At 39.2% G+C, this 23,366-nt stretch overlaps 1 protein-coding gene across 2 annotated transcripts in view; it reads right to left on the bottom strand.

Moving 5' to 3' along the window:
* Positions 1-23,366, bottom strand: part of FBXW4 (F-box and WD repeat domain containing 4) — a 2,126,835-nt gene that overhangs the window by 2,080,056 nt on the left and 23,413 nt on the right. Inside the window, exon 2 of one of the 2 annotated variants that reach the window (XM_044056341.1) lies at positions 23,061-23,147. The exons of the other annotated variant lie outside the window; for it this stretch is intronic. Within the exon in view, the coding sequence (XP_043912276.1) occupies positions 23,061-23,147 (87 nt within the window). The remainder of the gene's footprint in view (positions 1-23,060; positions 23,148-23,366) is intronic. 2 annotated transcript variants of the gene reach the window in all.

Genomic DNA, 23,366 nt, shown 5'->3' with positions numbered 1-23,366 from the left:
CTGAGGCAAGAAAAGGTTCCCCAATGGGGTACTTAGCTTTATTGAAGACTTCGGACTGAAATTCGATTCGAAAATCTCAGCTGTCGGCCGACCAGCACTTGCGAACTGCTTCTGCTTCGGGCACCGCGCGGCAAGAAAGACTTAAGAAAATGGCGTCGGATGCCTCATATACCCCTGGCGCACTGACGTCACGGAGGAAGCGACAGCAACTGACGCCGGACCAAGACTTTGGAACTCTGGCCGACTGCGGGACCGCCTGACGGCAGGATAACCCAAGTGTGATGACTGCAGCAGGGTAACACGATGAACACCTTGAGTGGTTGCAGAGATATTGTAAGTTGTTTATAAATTATTACAAATGTAACAGTTACTGTGTTTACTGTGACTAATAAAATTTGGTTTAAGACCTAAAATCTAAGGAATACTACCACTATAAAAATAGTTCATGCTGAAGAGTTTACCATTTATACTTCTTTCATAATCCCTATGGTTCCAGAGATATGAATATTTGTTTGAAATCCGGTGTACTCTCCAGTTCAACTGGTGAATCTGGGCATTTTGAGGCAATGTTACAACTGCCTCATGTACACAGACAACCCTCTCCTCCTATCACCAAACATTAATATATGCAAGAGATGCAATTATACAGCCAAACTGGAGGCAAAGCTCTCTCAACCCAAGACTGGAACTGACAGTCAAGAGGAGAAGGGTAATACTTGCAACACACCACCAGTCTCACATAGACCTAATAAACCAACACTGGCAAATAACACACATGAATACATAAAAACATACTTGGAGGCTTTAAATAAAAATCTGCAAAAGCAACAGAGACCTCCAAAGCAGACATCCAAGCAACCTCCACACCCCATCACCAACCATGAAACACAAACTTCACATAATCAGTGTGCCACGCAATCCCAGCCCTTAACGCAAAATAACATACCCAACACACTAGTAATAGGCGACTCTATAGTCAGGCACACTGATGTCCCACTAACTAGGCTGGACAAGGAGAAGTCAAGAAATAAACGAGTCCTACCAAGTAGAGCACCTTCAAAACAGAAAAATGTATGCAGAATGTAAATAAGAAGGTGCACCATGCGCTGTATTGAAGTATCAATGATAAGAAACAATCTCATATAGTAAAAATCCAAGTTTAATGGCAAGAACGACTGCAGTAAAAAGTTAGCGCTTTCACGTTTATCACAAACGCTTCTTCAGACATAAAAGTGCAGTCAAAGACCCTCCCTTTAAATACATCACATCCTGAAGCAGCAATTAATCAATCAAAAAATAAAGTGAAATAAATTAACCTGTCATAGAATGACAAGAACAACAAGGTGCATAAACCACATAAAAAATATTAAAAATATATATAAAAAAATATATATATGATCAAAAACATGCTCAAAAAAATACATATATATATATATACATGTATACATATTTAAAAACATGTATATATAACAAATGTCTGTTCATATATTAATATGTAAAACATTGAAGAATACAACATTTAGAAGGAAAAATGTCTGAACTGGATTGATACAGGTTAGTGATTGAGGGATCTAGTGGCTAGAAACGGCTTGAGTGCTATTCTGTCATTCAAACCAAATTTGTGTCCCTGTAACTTAAGTATCCACTTGGCCTCCCTTTCCTCAGTTAAATTCCTGACATCACCTAACCTGCTAGTCTTAGTGGCCAGCTCTAAAACCTGGAATTTGAATATATGTGAATCACCTTTATCTAGTACATGTTTAGCTAGGGCGTTGTTGATATTGCCCTTGCTAATAGCGTAAACGTGTTCTCTAACACGTTCACGTAAAGATCTAGTAGTCATGCCAACGTAAAAAACGTGGCATGTCTGACATGTAGCAACATAGACTAAATTAATAGAGCGGCAATCAGCATGTTGCTTAAATTTATAGTAGCGATGTGTTACTGGATGCGTAAAACAATCAGTTTGAAGTATATGAATACATTGCTTGCATGAATGGCAGGGAAAAGTACCTATTTTCTTCGTGGGTCTATCACCTAAACTGTTCCTATCATAACACAACAGTCTATTGAGTGATGACATATTTCTATAGGCTATTCGGGGTCTGTCTTCAATTAAACCCTTGATTCTATCATCCAACAACAAAATTTTCCAGTTCTTGTTTAACACATCCACAATATGGGTGTTCCTATTAGTATAAGGAAGGACTAACCTGTTGACAGTTGACATAGAACCTGCTGAATGTGGAGCCTCTGAAGAACCTAGTTTGTTCAAAATGGGGGCGCCAATGTTGTCCCTATGGGCATCCCCCATAGCAATGTCATCTAATACTTGCTTGTGGTCGTAACCTCTGCTAATAAAGTTCTTAGCTAATTCAGTTTTGTGATTATCATAGGTATTACTCTGTGTGGTCAATTTAGAGATTCTAACGGCTTGGTTCTTAACTACATTACGATGTACATGTTTCGGGTGCATACTATTACGATGCAATAAGTTGTTTCTCCAACATGGTTTTCTGAACAATTCTGTGTCAAAACCTGTTGCTCCCTTGGTTATTTTAACATCCAAGAATTCAATTGCATCAAAGGAATAGTGGCATTCAAAACTCAAGAAACTTGTTGTCTTATTGAGGTAGCTAACAAAAGTTAGTAGTTGTTCAACATTGCCACCCCATAACAAAAGAACATCGTCCACAAATCTGTTGTAATATTTGAGGTATGTGTCATGCTCAAAACCTGTGTCAAAAACATACTGAGCCTCCCATTGTGCCAACACCAAGTTGGCATAGGCATTGGCACATGGTGTGCCCATTGCCACTCCTTTTGTTTGTAAGTAATATCTATCATTGTAGCAGAGAACATTGTTCTCAAGTATGATTTCAAGAAGGGCCATGCATCTGACAATTGTATTATTAGGTGTGTTCCTTCGAACTAACAGTTCCCTGATGTACTCCATGCCAGCATCATTTGGTATAGATGTGAAAAGAGATTTCACATCTAAAGTAACCAAAATATCTCCAGCTTTGGCCAAATTGGATCTGGTATATGTCCCTAAGGATTCCAAGAGGTGTGAAGTGTCTCTTAGAATATAGTTTACTTCAGCCACTACAGGTTTGAGTAGTTTATCTATGTAAATTGACAGTGGTTCAGTAAGCCAACCACGGCTCGATACAATGGGTCTCAAGGAAGGGTTAGTTGCATTTTTGTGGATTTTCGGTAGACCCCTAAAAGATGGTATTAGGGGTTTGTCCACTAGAAAATAGCGATATAGATCATTGTCAATAACATTGGTTAACATTAGATCATATAGACAAGCTTGTACTTTCTTGATCAAGTCATTCAACATATAGTTGTGTATTGATAAATAAGTTTCATTGTCAGACAACATACATAGCATTTTACTGGTGTAATCAGATTTGTTCAAAATAACAATAGCACCACCTTTATCAGCCTGTCTGATGGTAATATCAGTGTTATATCTTAAATTAGTTAGGGCTGTTTGCTCATCTGTGGTCATGTTATAAAAACTAGATTTTATCTGTTGGTTATTGTACAGATCAAACAAATCGGATTCACAAGCCTGTTCAAAGGCTTCTAATAAAGGATGTTGTGGGGGAATAAATGTAGAAGGTTTCTTGAAAGATGAACCATTGGTATTAGTACTGTTGTTACCAAACATCAATTTAAGTCCTAGATTCCTGGTAAATAATTTAATATCGACAATGATATCTGTTATATTACAGCAACCTGACGGTATAAAACTCAATCCTTTACTCAAAACGGAGGCCTCATTGTCACTCAAGATGTAATCTGAAATATTAATAACTAAATCACTGGTCGCAGTACCTTCTTCGTAATCTGTGCAAGATCGTCGGTGTTCTTGCGTTTCACAGCTCTCCCTGTAGGAGACCAAGTCAGGTTGCTGTAATATAACAGATATCATTGTCGATATTAAGTTATTTACTAGGAATCTAGGACTTAAATTGATGTTTGGTAACAACAGTACTAATACCAATGGTTCATCTTTCAAGAAACCTTCTACATTTCAGACAGGCTGATAAAGGTGGTGCTATTGTTATTTTGAACAAATCTGATTACACCAGTAAAATGCTATGTATGTTGTCTGATAATGAAACTTACTTGTCAATACACAACTATATGTTGAATGACTTGATCAAGAAAGTACAAGCTTGTCTATATGATCTAATGTTAACCAATGTTATTGACAATGATCTATATCGCTATTTTTTAGTGGACAAACCCCTAGTACCATCTTCTAGGGGTCTACCGAAAATCCACAAAAATGCAACTAACCCTTCCTTGAGACCCATTGTATCGAGCCGTGGTTGGCTAACTGAACCACTGTCAATTTACATAGACAAACTACTAAAACCTGTAGTGGCTGAAGTAAAATATATTCTAAAAGACACTTCACACCTCTTGGAATCCTTAGGGACATATACCAGATCCAATTTGGCCAAAGCTGGAGACATTTTGGTCACTTTAGATGTGAAATCTCTTTTCACGTCTATACCAAATGATGCTGGCATGGAGTACATCAGGGAACTGTTAGTTCGAAGGAACACACCTAATAATATAATTGTCAGATGTATGGCCCTTCTTGAAATCATACTTGAGAATAATGTTCTCTGCTACAATGATAGATATTACTTACAAACAAAAGGAGTGGCAATGGGCACACCATGTGCCAATGCCTATGCCAACTTGGTGTTGGCACAATGGGAGGCTCAGTATGTTTTAGACACAGGTTTTGAGCATGACACATACCTGAAATATTACAACAGATTTGTGGACGATGTTCTTTTGTTATGGGGTGGCAATGTTGAACAACTGCTAACTTTTGTTAGCTACCTAAACAAGACAACAAGTTTTTTGAGTTTTGAATGCCACTATTCCTTTGATGCAATTGAATTCTTGGATGTTAAAATAACCAAGGGAGCAACAGGTTTTGACACAGAATTGTTCAGAAAACCATGTTGGAGAAACAACTTATTGCATCGTAATAGTATGCACCCGAAACATGTACATCGTAATGTGGTTAAGAACCAAGCCACTAGAATTTCTAAATTGACCACACAGAGCAATACCTATGATCATCATAAAACTGAATTAGCTAAGAACTTTATTAGCAGAGGTTACGACCACAAGCAAGTATTAGATGACATTGCTATGGGGGATGCCCATAGGGACAACATTGGCGCCCCCATTTTGAACAAACTAGGTTCTTCAGAGGCTCCACATTCAGCAGGTTCTATGTCAACTGTCAACAGGTTAGTCCTTCCTTATACTAATAGGAACACCCATATTGTGGATGTGTTAAACAAGAACTGGAGAATTTTGTTGTTGGATGATAGAATCAAGGGTTTAATTGAAGACAGACCCCGAATAGCCTATAGAAATATGTCATCACTCAATAGACTGTTGTGTTATGATAGGAACAGTTTAGGTGATAGACCCACGAAGGAAATAGGTACTTTTCCCTGCCATTCTTGCAAGCAATGCATTCATATACTTCAAACTGATTGTTTTACGCATCCAGTAACACATCGCTACTATAAATTTAAGCAACATGCTGATTGCCGATCTATTAATTTAGTCTATGTTGCTACATGTCAGACATGCCACGTTTTTTACGTTGGCATGACTACTAGATCTTTACGTGAACGTGTTAGAGAACACGTTTACGCCATTAGCAAGGGCAATATCAACAACGCCCTAGCTAAACATGTACTAGATAAAGGTGATTCACATATATTCAAATTCCAGGTTTTAGAGCTGGTCACTAAGACTAGCAGGTTAGGTGATGTCAGGAATTTAACTGAGGAAAGGGAGGCCAAGTGGATACTTAAGTTACAGGGACACAAATTTGGTTTGAATGACAGAATAGCACTCAAGCCGTTTCTAGCCACTAGACCCCTCAATCACTAACCTGTATCAATCCAGTTCAGACATTTTTCCTTCTAAATGTTGTATTCTTCAATGTTTTACATATTAATATATGAACAGACATTTGTTATATATACATGTTTTTAAATATGTATACATGTATATATATATGTATTTTTTTGAGCATGTTTTTGATCATATATATATTTTTTTATATATTTTTTTAATATTTTTTATGTGGTTTATGCACCTTGTTGTTCTTGTCATTCTATGACAGGTTAATTTATTTCACTTTATTTTTTGATTGATTAATTGCTGCTTCAGGATGTGATGTATTTAAAGGGAGGGTCTTTGACTGCACTTTTATGTCTGAAGAAGCGTTTGTGATAAACGTGAAAGCGCTAACTTTTTACTGCAGTCGTTCTTGCCATTAAACTTGGATTTTTACTATATGAGATTGTTTCTTATCATTGATACTTCAATACAGCGCATGGTGCACCTTCTTATTTACATTCTGCTGGACAAGGAGAAGGTTACAGTTAGCTGCCTGTCGGGTGCCAGGATCCGCCGCATAACACAAGCACGCAGGTCACTCCACAACAAGTACAAATACAACTCTGTCATTATCCATGTTGGTGTGAATGACCTGAAACTTACCTCCCTGGACTACATGAAGAGACACATGGAAAAGCTCTCTGATCATGTAGCCCAGGCCGGTATAACCCTGAGTAGCATCCTGCCCTCACCAAGAATGATGCCACAGTATAAAGAAAAAATGATCAATTTCAACAACTGGCTAAGTTTCTGGTGTCATTCAAAGGGGATCCAGTATCTGTCCGCCTGGGATGACATACTCGACAAGCCACATTGCTTCGCAAGAGATGGCTTGCACCTGTCACCCTTAGGCTTTCGAATACTGGCCAAGGCTCTTGCCACCCCCATAGTGCCTTTTAGGCAAGGCTCAAAAGACAAACCCACCACCATAAATAGCACAAGTAACCAAAAACTGAGGGTAATGCTACTCAATGCCAGAAGTCTAAACCTCAAAATGCACGCACTCGAGGCACTCCTCAATATGGAGAACACAAACGTCTGTGCAGTAACAGAAACCTGGTTTAAGGCTCCTGAGAGCACCCCAGCACTACTAGGCTATAACTCATACCATACCTTTCGGCCACAGCACCAGGACCGAAACAGAAAAGGCAGGGGTGTATCCATATTCATCAAGGATACCCCCACCTCCAGATTAGTGGCGCAGCACAATGCATCAGAGATCATCCATGTGCAACTAACAACGGGCAGAACTGCAATCCAAATTGTGGCTTGCTACAGATCACCCACCATGGCCCAAGACCCCCATTCTGCATTTCTGGAGACACTGAGAAATATGAAGGTCCTACCAAACACCCTAATACTGGGTGATTTCAATTACCCAAACATAAACTGGGAGAACTACTCAAGTACTAACTTCCTTCCCCAACGCTTCCTAGAATTTATAAACTCAAATGCCCTGGATCAACTGGTCAACACCCCCACCGGAGGGAACAACATATTGGACCTGGTCATCACCAACATGGGTGACCAGTGTTCCACACCGGAGATCAATCCCTCGCTGGTTAGATCAGATCATAGACTAATCACTCTGGATATCCACATTCCGCCCCCACCCCCAATCAAGGAAACCACCGTGAAAAACTTTTCAAAAGCAAACTTCACGTTACTTAAGACCGAGGTGGAAAGGTTCACAGCCCCCATGCTAAAGGACAATGCTGTCCAAGCTGCTGAAACCTTTACAAAGGCACTCTATGAGCATCTGCAGGAAAGCATGGATCGTGCTATCCCAAGTAAAACCAAGACTCACTCCTCCAAGAAAAGGAAAACAGTCTGGTGGACCCCTGCCATAAACAAGCTATACAACAGAAGGAGGAAACTAGTACAGCAAAGAGTAAAATCCCAAGAAGGAAAAACATCCCTGATCAGTATCAGCAAGAAACTACGATCCCTCATTAAATCATCCAAGTCTAGTTTCAAAAGAAAAATTGCCAATGACTCCAAAGATAACCACAAAGTGTTCTTTAGCTATGTCAGGAACCTAAGTGGAAGCTCTCAGTTCTGCTCTGAGTTAATGCAGAATGGCACAAAGTATACTGAACCGACTGATATTGCCAACATTCTGGCAGACAGGTTTAGTGCAAACTTCACCCCCCCTCTCACCCCCACCCATAACCATACCAGAAGACTGTAGGGCCCCGTCAATCACTGACACACAGGTTAAAACAGCTCTATCCAAAGCCAAAAACACAGCTTCAATGGGACCGGACGGTGTCCCAGGCTGTGTCTTACAAGAGCTCCAAAATGAACTAACCTCTCACCTAAACACACTGTTCAAACTCAGCCTCTCTACAGGCTACGTACCCACAGAGTGGCACACAGCAACAGTTATCCCGCTCCACAAAGGTGGAGCCACAACGGACCCCAGGACCTCTCACCATATAAGCCTGACTGGCCTGGTCTACAAGGCTATGGAACGCATCATCATGGAACTCATTAACAGAGACATTGGGAACCTCCAAACCTTGGACCCTACCCAGTTTGGCTTTGTTAAGGGCAGATCATGCCTCCTAAACCTGGTGAACTTCTTTGAGACGGTTACCACGGCATTAGACGAGGGAAAGGAGGTCCACACAGCCTACTTAGACCTCTCAAAGGCTTTCGACACCATTCCCCATTCTAGTATTATAGACAAGCTCACCAGCTTGAACATAAACCCCTACATCACGAGATGGGTTGCCAACTGACTCATGGATAGAACCCACATGGTGAGAGTTGCAGGCTCTACGTCCGACTCTAAACTGGTTACAAGTGGCGTCCCCCAGGGCTGGTATATACGTCTCAGAGGTACAGGCAAGCATAGGAGGACTATGGCTGACCAAGTGCACAGATGACTGCAAACTAGGGGCCATAATTGATTCTCTGGCTGATACAGACACCCCCCAGATGGGTCTCACTGAGACGGATACCTGGTGTCAAAATCATGGCCTCAAGATAAATGCCAAAAAGTGCATAGTCATCCCCTTTGGAAAAAACAAAGTACCCGTGAACTACCACATAGGCGGTAGTTCCCTAAATACAGAAAATGTAAAAAGGGATCTGGGGATCCAAGTAGATAGTAATCTCTGCTTTGATAATCATATTACCAAGGTGGTTAGAAAATCCTTCTATGTGGCCCACCTAATCACAAAAGGGTTTGCATCTAGAACAAAAGAGGTTATTGTGCCTCTCTACTCATCACTCATTAGACCCATCATAGAATACAATGCCCCATTTGGGATGTACCTTACAAGACACCTGCAATAGCTGGAAAGACCACAAAAGTATCTCACCAAGAGGATTAATGGCCTCAAACAGATGCCCTATGCAGCCCGACTCAAGAAACTCCAGCTGTACTCGGTTACATACCGCTTACTCAGAGGTGAACTCTGCCTGACATACAAGGCCATGCCCAACCCAGAATTGATGGACATGCTCACCTAAAAAAAAAACAAATCCCGGAGTGCCACACGCTCTAGAGATATAAACCTCACCACAACAATAAATAGGACATGCTGGAGGGATAGATTCCTATCCCAGAGACTCCCCATGCTTTGGAACAGGATTCCAATATACATCAGGCAGAGACCCTCACTAACACTCTTCAAGAGAAACCTTGGTGGGTGGATGGGAAACAGAACATTTACCCCGGGGATCACTGCAGTGGCTCTGCTGGACAGTGGCGCAGGGATCTAATGGCTCTGCTGGACAGAGGCACGGGGAACTAATCTAAGGGGGTGGTGAAAGCCAACACATTCTGGCTAGGCTTATAAATGCCCTTGGGCAGATAGCCTAGTACTTACTTATGAACCTATGTGAGGACATAATTTGATTCTGTCAAAAGGCTTAGGCTCCTCCTACTGGAAGTTACAGTGCAAACTTCCTGAGCACCATTGGAGTGAATGAGTTAAAAGACTAATATGGGACTGACTAATGCTGACATTACTTCCTTATATTGTGTTTAAAACCAAATAGCACTGTTTATTGTTTACTTCTTTTAGCACCAACTTACAATGTTATAAAGGACATCCTTCAGGTGGCTCATGTATACATTAATCATTTTTGATGGCTCCACATTAAATGCTACTTTAGATTTTAAACTAAACACTTGTTACACTTTTGAAAGTCTGATAGTGCACACAATATGCATGGGCCTAGTTTTTTTCTTTTTCTGTCTTAAACGTTGCAGTTACTCGAGTACACTCTTGCACACTCAAACTTTAACAGATCCCATGGCCTTAGTGCTTTTATGTTTAACATTTATCACTGTATTTCCAGCTAAGCAATTATTTTTATGTTTTTCATCCTGCTTAGGTTTTCAGTTGTATATCTGTACACATTCATTTGTATTATGATTTGTATATCTATACGGGTCTGCTTTGTTTAGTTGAATCTCATTTCACTGAATCTGAAAACACAAATTACTGAAAACTCATTTCACTGAATCTCATTTCACTGAACTGAACTTAGTATATATGGCGATGTGTAGAGTACTCTAAAGCAAGTAAAATGTATACATTTTCCCACTGTAGTGCGATGCTGGAGTTAGTATATATAGTTAGGGGGTGTGGAGGGACACAACCTTGTTTGTTTTATACTGTATTTTACCAAAAATGTCAAAACAATACATTTTAAACAATAGACATGCATAGTTACAACACCAATGACCAACTCTCTCCAGAAGACAACATATACTCAGACTAAATGGGGGGGCTACACCCCCCCACACCACCCAATGTGGTGGCCTGTGCCCCCCAACTATATATACTAACTCCAGGATTGCACTACAGTGGGGAAAAGGGCATATGCCTTTTACTTGCCTTACGGTACTCTACACAGTGCCATATATACTAACTGCAGTTCAGTGAAATGAGTTTTCAGTAATTTGAGTTTTCAGCTAAGTGGTCGGGGTGAAATGAAATTCAATGAAACAAAGTAGACCCATCTATACACATGTATAAATCTCATAACTCACACCTAGTTCTACTGGAGACACTCACCATCCAAATACTCTAATCATGGGGATGTTAACTACTCAAGTATAAACTGGGAGACATACACTGCCACAAACTCACAGGCACAATGTTTCCTGGACTTCATTAACACAAATACCTCGGATAAAATAGTGCACTCTCCAACTAGAGGTTCAACCATACTAAACCTAGTACTCAGCAACATAGGGAAGCACTGCCCTCCATCACATCCTCACTGGTGAGGATGGATACAAAGCTGTCTCCTTTGAAATACAAATCAACTTGGAAAACTTAACTAAATCAATAACAGTAAGGAACTATTCTAAAACAAACATTCTACTGAGCGACAGTTTATTTTAAATTTCATTGCCCTCCCCAAACTCCATGATCACAGCAAACTATGCAGAAACATTCACAGAAATGCTGTACAAACATGTGAATGACTGCATAGAGGCTACTGTACCTATCACAAGTAAGTCCATAACAATAACCAAAAGCAAACCACACTGGTAGAACCCCATCCTTAACATGGTATATAACAAAAGGAAAAACGTCATAGCCAAAAATCACAATAAACTAACAGGATTAATTAAAGTAGGGCCAACTATGAGGTCAGGATAGCCTCTCAGGCTAAAGACAACCACAAGGCCTTCTTCAGCTATGTCTGAAACTTTAAAGGTAATACACAGCATTGTGCTGAATTGGTGGTAAATGTCACCACCTTCACTGGGCAGAGAGAAATAGAAAATCTGGTGGCTGACAAATTCAGCTCAAACTTCACCACACTTTCCCCAGCAACCTCATGTGAAATCCCATCTAGCAAATCTCCCCTAAATATAAGGTTCTTGGCAACACCTCCCACGGCCAAAAACACTGCCTCAACGGGCCCTAAAATATTCTGTGTTGCTTCCTAAATAGCTTAAACCATGACCTTTCGGGACCACTTAAGGCACTTTTCAACTATAGCATCGAAACAAGGTTATGCACTAAGTAAATGGAGGACTGCAACAGTCAGGCATTTTCACAAAGGTGGTTCATCAACCGGCCCCTGAAACTACAGACATCAGCCTGATAATTCATTCCATGGCCTTGCAAATTAGACTTATCATGAAAATGATCCACAAGGACATTAGCAGCCTACAGACACTGGAACCATTCCAGTTTGGCTTTGTCGAAGGAAGGTCTTGCCTACTTAACCTGGTAGACTTTTTCAAGAGGGTCACCAGGGAAATGGCTGAGGGGTAGATGGTGCATGCTGCCTACCCTGACCTGGGTAAGGCATATGATACAATCCCTCACACGGGTATTGTTGACAAAATCTCTGCACTGGGCATAAATCCCTACATAACTCACTGGATTGCCAGCTGGCTCGCAGATAGGACCCAAGAAGTCAATATTGGTGATACCACCTCCATCAAGAGTCTGGTCACCAGGGATCCATGCTGGGCCTGCTTATGTTTGGCATCCACTTCCTGGAAGTCAAAGCTAAGGTCAACAGCCTCTGGCTCACCAAGTTCTCAGATGACTGCAAATTGGCAGATATCACAGATTCCCCCTACAACACTAACATCCTGAAAGAGGGCATAATACAGACAAATGACTGGTGCCAAAGCCACAGTTTAAAATTCAATGCCAAGAAATGCATTATAGTGCCCTTTGTGAAAATGTTCACATAAGCCAATTATTCCATCAATAAAACACTGAGTTGACCCAGTAGTTAGGGATCTAAGGACATATGTAGACAGTAATCTGGCCTTCAACCAACATGTAGCCAAGAGAGGAAGAAAGTCATTCTATGTTACCCAACTTAAAGTAAGTGTATGGCATCCAGATCCATGGAAGTTATAGTACCTCTTTACACAGCCCTTATCAGACCCAGCAAGTACAATGCCCCCTTCAGCATGTATATCATCACACATTTGCAACAGCTTGAATGTCCACAAGTTTCCTCACCAGAAGAATCCAGGGTATTAACAAACTGTCCTACACAGTTCAACTTAAGGCCCTATCTCTATACTCATCTCCTACAGTTTACTGCGAGGCAAACTATGCCAGGCATATAAGGCATCCTCAGAACCAGCCCTGATGCATCTTTTGCACATCTGTAAAACAAACATCACTAGAAGAACTACATCCAAGGATTTAAACTTTGCCTGTGATATAAACAAAACATTCTGGTGAGACTGGTATGTGTCTCAAAGGATCCCTGTGCTATGGAATAGACTACTCATCCATTTGAAGCAGGGCTCATCCCTGACCCTATTCAGATATAACCATAACCACTGGGTGAGAAATCATAAATTCACCCCAACTTTGGCCCCCATGTCTCTAATGGACAGAGAAAGACAGTAAGTAAATTATTACCTGACATACACTCCCCAAAGCTCTTAGCCACCTCCAAACTAATATAGTTCTCCTAACAGATACCAAAGGTACACGGGGACACAACTGGTTTGCACAGCTAGGCTTATAAAGGCCTTGGTGGTCCTATGGTTGCCAAGGAGTATGCGCATCACACACACACACACACACACACACACACACACACACACACACACACACACACACACACACACACACACACACACACACACACACACGTACGTATCTATGGCTCTACTTCAACGGCGATATAACAGATGTTCATTTACGTGAGATGAAAACAGCTAAAGATGAAATACCCGAACGGCAAAATTTTCTCAGATTAGGTAAACACTTGCCCAAATATAAATGAAACACAAACCAAGGTAAGTAAAACCCACCTACACACACACACACACACACACACACACACACACACACACACACACACACACACACACATTTGTTTTTATTTTGGTTTAATTTGGTACCCTGAAATTTACATTGGTGGTCATTCTTCCTGCTGAAGAACTGGAGATTAAAATTAGCATTAAATCTGTTCTTGTGGACTCACTGGCAGCCTTGGTGAACCCACTGCATACTATAACATGTACAGCAAACTATGACGAATGGTGTCATCAGACCAGATAATCCAAGACAAAGTCATTTTTGTTTTTATAAACCCTGTCTAATTTTGGTTTTAAGACAGTTTCAGGTATGTGCATGAAAAAAAAGGGTGAATGTGTAGGGAAATGGGCATTTTCCTTTTTTGGCTAATTAATATTATACTTCATCAGTTTCTTAAATCAAAAAAACTGAAATTGAAACTACAATAAAAATGTTATTCCAGGAAGTCAAGCCCCTCTGCACCCCTGTATGGAGGATTTCATCATCCACACCCCAGTAAATACAGGAAGCTGTGGTGCAGAAGTGTGTGTGTACAACTCAGTCATGTATATATGCAAGCACAAGTGTGGGGGAAGCATTATACTAGTAGCAGCTTGCAACCTGTGTTCACAGCTGAAGGGCTGCGGAGTGCACAGGCTCATAATATGGATTTGTGAATGCTGAAATATTGCTATTAACAAATTATAATGGGGGTGGCCAAGATGGCTAACTGAAAACAGCAACTGGTGAAATCTCTGTGAATGTAAACTTTTCTCTGACAGAAAATATAATCAAAAATTTAAATTTGGAGATACTTGCTAGCTAAATTTATTCATTAATATTCAGAGAAAAGATTTACAGCTTCGAGTTTTTCAACAGCTGTAATTTTCCTGTCAGAATTTCAACTGCTTGGTTAAGAGAGAAGAGACTTCAATATGAGCCACTCAATAAATAGTACCCAGGATTCTTGTGTTATAAAAGACAGCCAGTCACTAATATCTAGTATGTAGGATGTATTACTAAAATGCATAAAACGGATACCAAAATAGAAAGTTTCACAGAAAAGACCAGAAAGATCATCTAACATTTACAAATTCTGATGAAACAACAAACTGCACAAATCAGTAGTATTGAAAAGTTTTAAATGAGCATGAAGGAAGAATAACTGAAGGTGAGTATCAGACAGAATTTCTTTTAAAGCAAAATAACTGGCTCATAGATAAAGCTAATGATTTAGAAAACAGACTGAGATGAAAAAACATTAGAATTTTTGGTATACCTGAAAAGTATGAGGGAGACGATATAACATATTTCTTTATCAACCTGGCTACATAAAATATTGAATCTACCTGAAACTTTTATCTTTTGGAATTGAAAGGACCCACAGATCCCCGAGAGCACCTTCAAAGAAGGAAAACTCATCACCATGTTCAGTTATAGTTAAGATTCATAAATATATATATATATATATATATATATACACACACACACACACACACACACACACACACACACACACATACACACATACACACACACACACACACACACAAATTTAACGTATTTATACACTTTCAACCTATTTTTGCGTCACAGTTTACTTAACTGTTAACTTAATCAAAACACTATTTTTATGTAACAGCTTCTTAAATTACTGCAATTTTATACAAAATTCATATAATTTTAACATCTTATATTTTAATACAAAGTTGAGAACTGCGGTGGTGGTGCTGCAGTAGCGTTGTCGCCTCACATTAAGACATTGTCCTGTTCAATTCTCAGCTAGAGCGTCTTCTGTGTGGAGACATGCGTGAATGGGCTAACCTTCATTGAAGGTTGTGTGTCAGGGCCGGCAACTCGGCACGCAAAAATCTACTGCCAATCATTAGCGGACCGAAGTTCCGCTGTGGCGACCCCTAACTGGGAAAAGCCGAAAGACACAACAACAAAAACATATTTTAATACAAAGTTTACTACTTGTTCAGCTTGGTTTTATGCTTCAGTGCTTATTTTTGTTTTATATCTTAGTGCTTGATGCTTCATCATTTAACCTGTAAGTTACCTTTAAAAATGAGCTGGTATTGGAATTTATGCTGGGGGGCTTGGCTAGCACGTCTATTTTCAATAACTCTGATTGGTTTTAGGTTTAAATAAAGGAACTAGGAAATGTTTGCATGTTTATTTATTTATTTATTTCCAGTTTCATGACCAGGGGGGTCCACTGGGTTCAGGGAGCCCATTTTCAGTGGAGGCCCAGGGAGAAAAGCTCTGCACTACATAGTTTTGTTACATATACAATCATAGTAAAGAAGACACAATTAAAATTTCATTTTATGCTAGAGAACATGAATAAATTCTTTGGTTATATAGTACCTAAATATTTAGGATGGCAGTGGTAACTTAACTGTGAGGGAGAATAAAGACTTAGAAGGAAAAGAGAGGAGAAAAAAAAGAAAAAAGATGTGATGGGTTATTTATAATACGTACAATTATGTTATTTACAATATGTACATTTATGGTAGGTTAGCTTGTTCTCAGAGTTAGTCAGGAGTTTAAGGTGTGGATTGATTATTAGGCTAGGTGGGGAGAATGCAGTTGCATTTCCTGTTAGAGGAAAGGTAGGAATGTAGCTGAGTTTTAAAGTTTTCAAAAGTCCTTGGAGAGGAAGGAAGAAAATTCCAATTTTTAGCTAAGGAAAAGGATAGAAGAAGCTGACCGGCAGGACGATTGGGTTTGAGGACAGTGATTAGGTTTTGGTGAGTAGATATTAGACTTCTGCAAGTGGTGTAAGGTTGAAGGATGTTGGTTAATGCTGGGCACTTAGTAGGTTGAAAAATTAGTCTGTGAGCTGTAGTAATTTGGAGATAGTCTAGATGGTTGGAGAGTTAAAGCCATACAATGATGGGAGGAGAATTTGGCTTTGGTTGCAAATTTAGAAATCTTATTATAACAGACTTCCAATATGAAGGAGAGAGAGGCAGATAAGTATGTTAATAGAGGAGCGCCATACATTAGTGAGGGGAGTATATAGGTAGTGGCGAGAGTTTGTCTGGTGGAAGGAGCGATAAAGTGGATGTTTCCGTATAGCATACCAAGTTTTGTGTGTTTTCTTAATGTTTTGCTTGATGTGAGTATTGAATTTTAGGTGTTCATCAATAGTAACTCCAAGAGTTTAGCAAAGGGAACAACCTCTATAGTAGAGTTGTTTTGGCTAATAATTTGGAATGGGTTTTTATCAAGAGGGGAAGCTTTTGAGGGAGAGAATAATAGTATTTTGGATTTATTAGCATTTAGCGAGAGGTGGGTTTGGAGGATCCAGTTTTCAGTGGTGGAGAAAGCAGTTTGGGTCACTGTTTGAAGCTCTGAGAGGTTAGAGGCGCAGCAGACTAAAGTTGAATAGTCTGCATATTGTACAATTTTAGTGTCGGGTATGGCTTTGTGGAAATCATTAATAAAGATATTGAATAGCATTGGACCGAGTATGGATCCCTGGGGTACCCCAGTGGGAGTAGGAAGGAACGCTGAGGTGCCTTTCCCCCATTACACAGCTTGAGCCCTGTCGAAAGATTTTACTCTTCTAACATATTCTGGAAGAATCACACCAAGTTCTTGTAAGCAAGTAAAACAGCTTTATTTTACATGCATGGAGATCTGCTACATGATAGTAATATGCCAGCAGTCTGGCTACTTGTACTTTAAGTTCTCCTTATATAGACCCTCCTGCACGTACATACACGTAGCACAGAGGACTTTCATTAAAATTGATAGTTTGATTACTTGTTTTTACCAGCCAGTACCACAGTTATTCTTGCACCATTAACTTTATCAGCAGTTTAAGATTAACTCCTGCATTCCTCAGTGATCAACATTTTCCAGAACATTTCAGTTTGCACGCAGTGAACATTTTCTGCTTAACCCTTTAAATACAGAATACAAAATATGTTGACTTCAGTATTTTTCCACATTTCCCCTTACAACATTTTGTATACTGTTTATTTTACACAATCCCAGATCGTTGTATACCTTCTCATAATCAGAGAAATATGCTTTTGTAGCATTGGCAGAGATAACCTTGATATTATCATTTTGATACATGGTATGCAACAGCAGCCAAGCAGCAAAAATATGATTGCACCAACACATACAGCAATTAAAATGTTCATCAACACAGAACCCCAGTTTCCAAACAGATTTTGGAAAAAGTCAGTCAAGGGGTTTGGACCAGGTTTAGTCAGTTCAGAAACTTGTTGAATTATTTCAAGATGGCTCTGAATCGCGTGCTCGTACCTCCTTTCGCCGCTAGGGTGAAATCGAGCGCCATACGGTTCTGCAACACTACTGTTCTCATCGCCGTTAATTCGTCCGTCACCAATTCTAGCGCTGAAAAATGTCGCATTACTCAGAGTCTCTAACAGTTTTGACAGTTTTCTCAGTTCCCAGATGGATTTTACTGTCCCATACGCTGGCAAAATACCAGCCCAAGCAATTACATCATCGCCTAGGTCCATATGTGAGAGTCCTTTGCTGCTGACGTGTGCCAAGTCATGGTGATAAATCCATGACGCATCAATGTTACCAATGGGATTAATAGGTTTATTAAGAGAACGTGCATTTCGTATTTTACCTTGAGGCAACGCATTTGCGTGCCTGATAGCTGGTATCAGATATCCCAAAAAACAACTTCCTGACCAGCCATATGGTAACCATTTATATGCTTTCCTACCACAAATAAAATAACAATCATTTGTTTTGATGGTAATATTGGTTGCAAATTCATAACTCCCATTTGGCTTTAGCCCCTTAAATAACAGGCCATATACATACAGCATTTTTGCAACAAAACTAATATGATTTACATTGATGTCTTTTTATAGCTCCAAACTTGGTCTCACACTGCCCTTCTAGGGTACAATTATGAACTATTGTCAAATTACATTGGCTCAGCCCCACCTTAACTTTCCCAATCTTTTGAAAACACACTGTTCCATTTTGGCGCCCCAGAAGAGGCAGCACCACCTTGTCTCTCAGTGGTACTTCTGTGGTTTCAAACAACAAACTATTCCAAGTATCATTTATTCCCAGAGGGGCTGTCCCTAACATTAAGCCACTGTGTACAGTAGGTATTGCAGTACATACCCAACAATTTGAGACATTCATTGAGGATGCATATGCATATTTAATCGCTTGATATGTATTAAAGTTTGGATGCCAGCTGGTGTGTTTGTCTCTTTTTGAATGGCTAGCTTCATTAAAAGACAGAAATGTCCAAAACAGAAATATTACAATCACAATAGTTATAAACAATAAAACATTGCAATAGAACCATTTTCTCTTATTCTCATTATTGTCCTTCATGATTGCTGCTGTCTGTTTGTTCCTCAGGGGAACTCAAGTCTTTATTTAACTTAAAATGTTTTATGATTTTGCAGTGCGTTAGGTGGATCCATGAGGACCTTTCTTTAATCCGAACTGCTGTTGGAGTTGCGATTAGCACCTGGTAGGGGCCCTCCCATTTGGGGATGCCCAATTCTTGCGTTTTATTATTTTGATCCAGACCCACTCGCGGGTCTGATTTCCGTGATCTTGTCCCCTCTTGAACCTGAAAAACAATCATTCGTTAAACAGCTGTTAGTATTGGTCAGCATTTTCCTCATGTACTCAGCTATCTCCTCACCCCCCTCACGTTCCGCAGGCAACAAGTTTTGCCACTGCGGGACGTAATAAGGTCTCCCATACAACAACTCAAATGGGGTGACTCCTTTTGAGGTGGGAGTTGTGCGCATGGAAAGGAGGGCTAGAGGTAGACAGGTAATCCAAGACTGATGTGTCTCGGCCATGAGTTTTCTCAACTTGCCGTTTAGAATGCCGTTATGGCGTTCCACCAACCCTGCTGACTGTGGGTGGTAGGCACAATGGTGTTTCAATTCAATTTGGAAAACTGTAGACAGTTTCTGAATGATCTGATTGACAAAATGCGTGCCGTTGTCAGAGTAGATGCGTGTAGGAAGTCCAAAGTGTGGGACGATGTGATTGACCACAATTTTAGCCACTGATTGAGCATCCGGATGTGTCACCGGAAAAGCCTCAACCCACTTAGTAAATGCATCTACTATTACTAACACAAACTTCTTTAGTTGTGCCGGGGTCAATTCGATGAAGTCCATACATATTGTATGAAAAGGATAGGGGGGTGTTGGAAATGATGCCGGAGCAACTCTGACCCCTCCCCCGTGGTATTTAGCACATACTATGCAGGATAATTTTTCCACAAGCCCTGTCAGAGAGATAGCTCGGGAACCAGGATAAGGTATTCTGGGAGAGATTAAGGTTAGAAAGATGGTTCAAGAGATGGATGTGGGAGATGGTATCGAATGCCTTGGACAGATCTAGTAGAACTGTTGATACTATTTTTCCAGAGTCACGGTCAAGATTTAGTGTGTCTAAGAAGGAGAGAAGGGCAGTGGTAGTACTATGGAGAGGTCGAAAGCAGTGTTGGATTGGAGTGATTAGTTGGTGATTGGCTAGAAATGACATAAGCTGAAGGTGGATGCATTTTTCCAGACGTTTTGAGACTGGAGAGAGGATAGCTATGGGGCAGTAGTTAGAGATGTTATTGTTTTTGCCTCCTTTATGGAGAGATAGAATAAAGGTAGCCCGCCATAATTTGGGCACATAAGATTCCTGCATGGATCTATTGATCAAGATGCTAATGAGGAGAGCGATACCATCTGCAGCTATTTTTAGGAAGGAAGATGGGATATTGTCAGGGGCACTGGAGCATGGTTTTAATTTAGAGAGTAATTTTTTATGTGGGAGGTTGAGATGGGTTTTAAGTTCAAATATTGGAGGAGGATTGGGGGCAGAGGGTGGTGCAGGGGATGAGGATGATTGCATAGGTTGAGGGGAAGGGTTATTGTTAGGGAAGGTCTTGGTCAGTTCTGCTATGGAGTTGGTGAAGAAGGAGTTGAATAGAGACGCTATTTCAGGATCACATTTGCTGGTGTCAGGGCAGGGGTTGTTTTTGGTACCTGGGTTGAGAAGAGAATTAATGGAATTCCAGAAATGTTTGTTTTTTTTTGATTGGTTAGACTGGAGTTTGATAATAGTAGGACTTTTTGTCTCTGGTGATTTGTTTTTTAGTGAGGTTGCGGAGCTGTTTATATTTAAGAAAAGTTTCTGGCTGCTTATTTTGATGGTATGTTTTCCAGGATTTATCTCTTTGTAGCATAAGTTTTTTGTATCTTTGGTTAACCATGGGGCGGTCTTGGTTTTTACTCTTTTTGTTCTTGGTGGAGCTAGGGAGTTGAGGATGTTTAAGAAGGTTAAGTTGAAAAATTCTATGGCATTGTCTAGTGGAAGAGTTTTTAGGGGGGTTCAATTTGTTTTAGGGAGTCAGAGAAAATAGTGGGGTTAAAGTTTGTGAAATTACATGTGTGAATATATTGGTGTAGGTGAGGAGATGAGTGGGTAGCTCGGTGTATGAAAGCTGGCAAGTGGTCTCCTATATGGTCAGGTATAATGCCAGAGTTTAATACTTTATTAGGATGGGATACTAGGATCCAGTCTAGTGTGGTACCTGGGGGGTTTGCTTTGTTGGGTCTGGTAATGGAGTTAGTTAGTTGGATATAGTTAAATTGATTGATGAATATGGTGGGATTAGAGTTGTTGATTTTATTCCAATCAATATTTACAGATGAAGTTTCCAAAAAGTAAGAGAAATCACTTATGTGTACGTGCTTTATATTCGTCTTATTCACTAAACAATTGAACCTTGTCTGGAGGAGTTTGCATGTGGTCAATTCCACTGCAATGTCTGAATTAGCTTGGAAAAAGATCAAATATTGAAAACAGCATGGTCGAGCCCTCCTACTAAAATAAGTGCATGTAGCTAGTTTTGACCATGATTAGTCCAGTAAAGTAACGAGCAAAATAAAATCCTGCTTACCACTGATCAAGGAACTTAAAAGAACAATATTAAAGCCAATTTGTTGCTTCCTGCAAATATCAAATTACTTATTTCTGAAGGAACTAACATGTTTGACACACTGGAGGTGGCATCCACTTTTGTCAACAAAATAAAATCTTTAATAATATTGAAGAAATAGATTGGAACAGTATATCCCTCAAGAGACAGAATGAGCTCAATTCCTTAAAAAACTGCTTCTAAAATTAAAAAGCTTAAAAACAAGTGATTTTTTTTTCTCTGCTTGAGGACTTTTACTTCTTGAAACAGTATATTTGCCCTTTGAATAAAACATATGTATTAGACTTTAAGCTTCAAAACATATGCAAGTATAAATTTATATTTTAAGCCAAAACATTTTTCATAAGGAATACACGTGGTTAGTTTCATGGTTTTACTATATTTACAGTGAAAGACTTAATATATTTCAATTAAATAAACTTATAAATGTATATATAGATGTTAATTAAATACTTCCTGTAAGAAAATGTCATTAAATGTATAAGCATTATAACTGGGAACATTAAGACTATATAAGTTAAGAATTGTATCTTATTTGTTTCACTTTACTTAGTATGCGCATTGCTGGATTAACTGAATGTCATATCTAAGTAATATGCTAATTAGAATTGTTAAAGTGCTTGTGGTTTTGTTTTCTGTGTTCCTGTGTAACTCTTTTTATTTCACCACTCATTTATGAAGCAAGTAACACTTAAAAAAAACTTGAAAACAAAATAATGTTCCAGTTGTGTGAGAATGTTGGATTCTTGCTTTCCTTGCTTCCCATTTGCTTCTTGAGCTGTTTTGAAAAAAATCTAGGTCAAAGATCATCACTGATGAAGGAACTTTCTTTTTTAGAGTATATGTGTGAGAAATCTACTCAAAATAACATCTTTTTTTTTTCTTTTCATAGAAGTGAAGAATTGGTAAAACAACTATAGTAATGTTTTATATTGAGCTATTCCTGACATATAATTTGCTTACATTTTGCTTCAACTCTAACTGTACACAATAATGGAAAGAAGTAAAGTTAGATGTTTGTTACAGATTAGAACAGTTTGAAAGAATTAAGAAGAATGAGAAACAGAGGAAATTAGCAGCTGCTGTGTGCTGTGAGCTGTCATTTCCAAATACAGTATTCAAATTCTAATGTCAGAATGTGATGTTTAGATCAGAACAGCAGTTCACAATTGCTAAAAATACACAAATTAAACAAGCAGGAATTCTTTTATATGTAGTCAAGATCGCTTGTAATACTATAATTAATAAGAAGAGTAAACATCTTATTAATAATATGCATATGTACAAAGAATGAAATATTTACTATGTAAGATTAATTTAAGAGCAGTATAAGTAAGTTAAGAAATATAAACACATACTGTAATCTCCAAGAGACAGCAGATGATGAAGTAGCTCTTTGATTGGAGATGATAGAAATACAAGTTATAGAGAATAAGGTAGAAAATCTGTGGGCAAATAAGACAGAAAAAATATTATTAAATAAACTGCATATAAGAAAGATATGTATTACATATACCTGTATACGGCAAAAAAGTGAATATACAAGATTTCAAAAAAAATTACACAGAAAATCATATAAAATATTTTCAAATATCCTGAAAGCTGAAATGTGAAGCTTGGTCATGTGAATTTTGAATCATTTTGCATATTGTATGTTATTAGAT

This window comes from Protopterus annectens, chromosome 14.part0 (assembly GCF_019279795.1).
Source record: "Protopterus annectens isolate FY-2018-M chromosome 14.part0, PAN1.0, whole genome shotgun sequence".
Lineage (NCBI taxonomy): Eukaryota > Metazoa > Chordata > Ceratodontiformes > Protopteridae > Protopterus > Protopterus annectens.
This window is presented reverse-complemented; position numbering and strand designations above follow the sequence as displayed.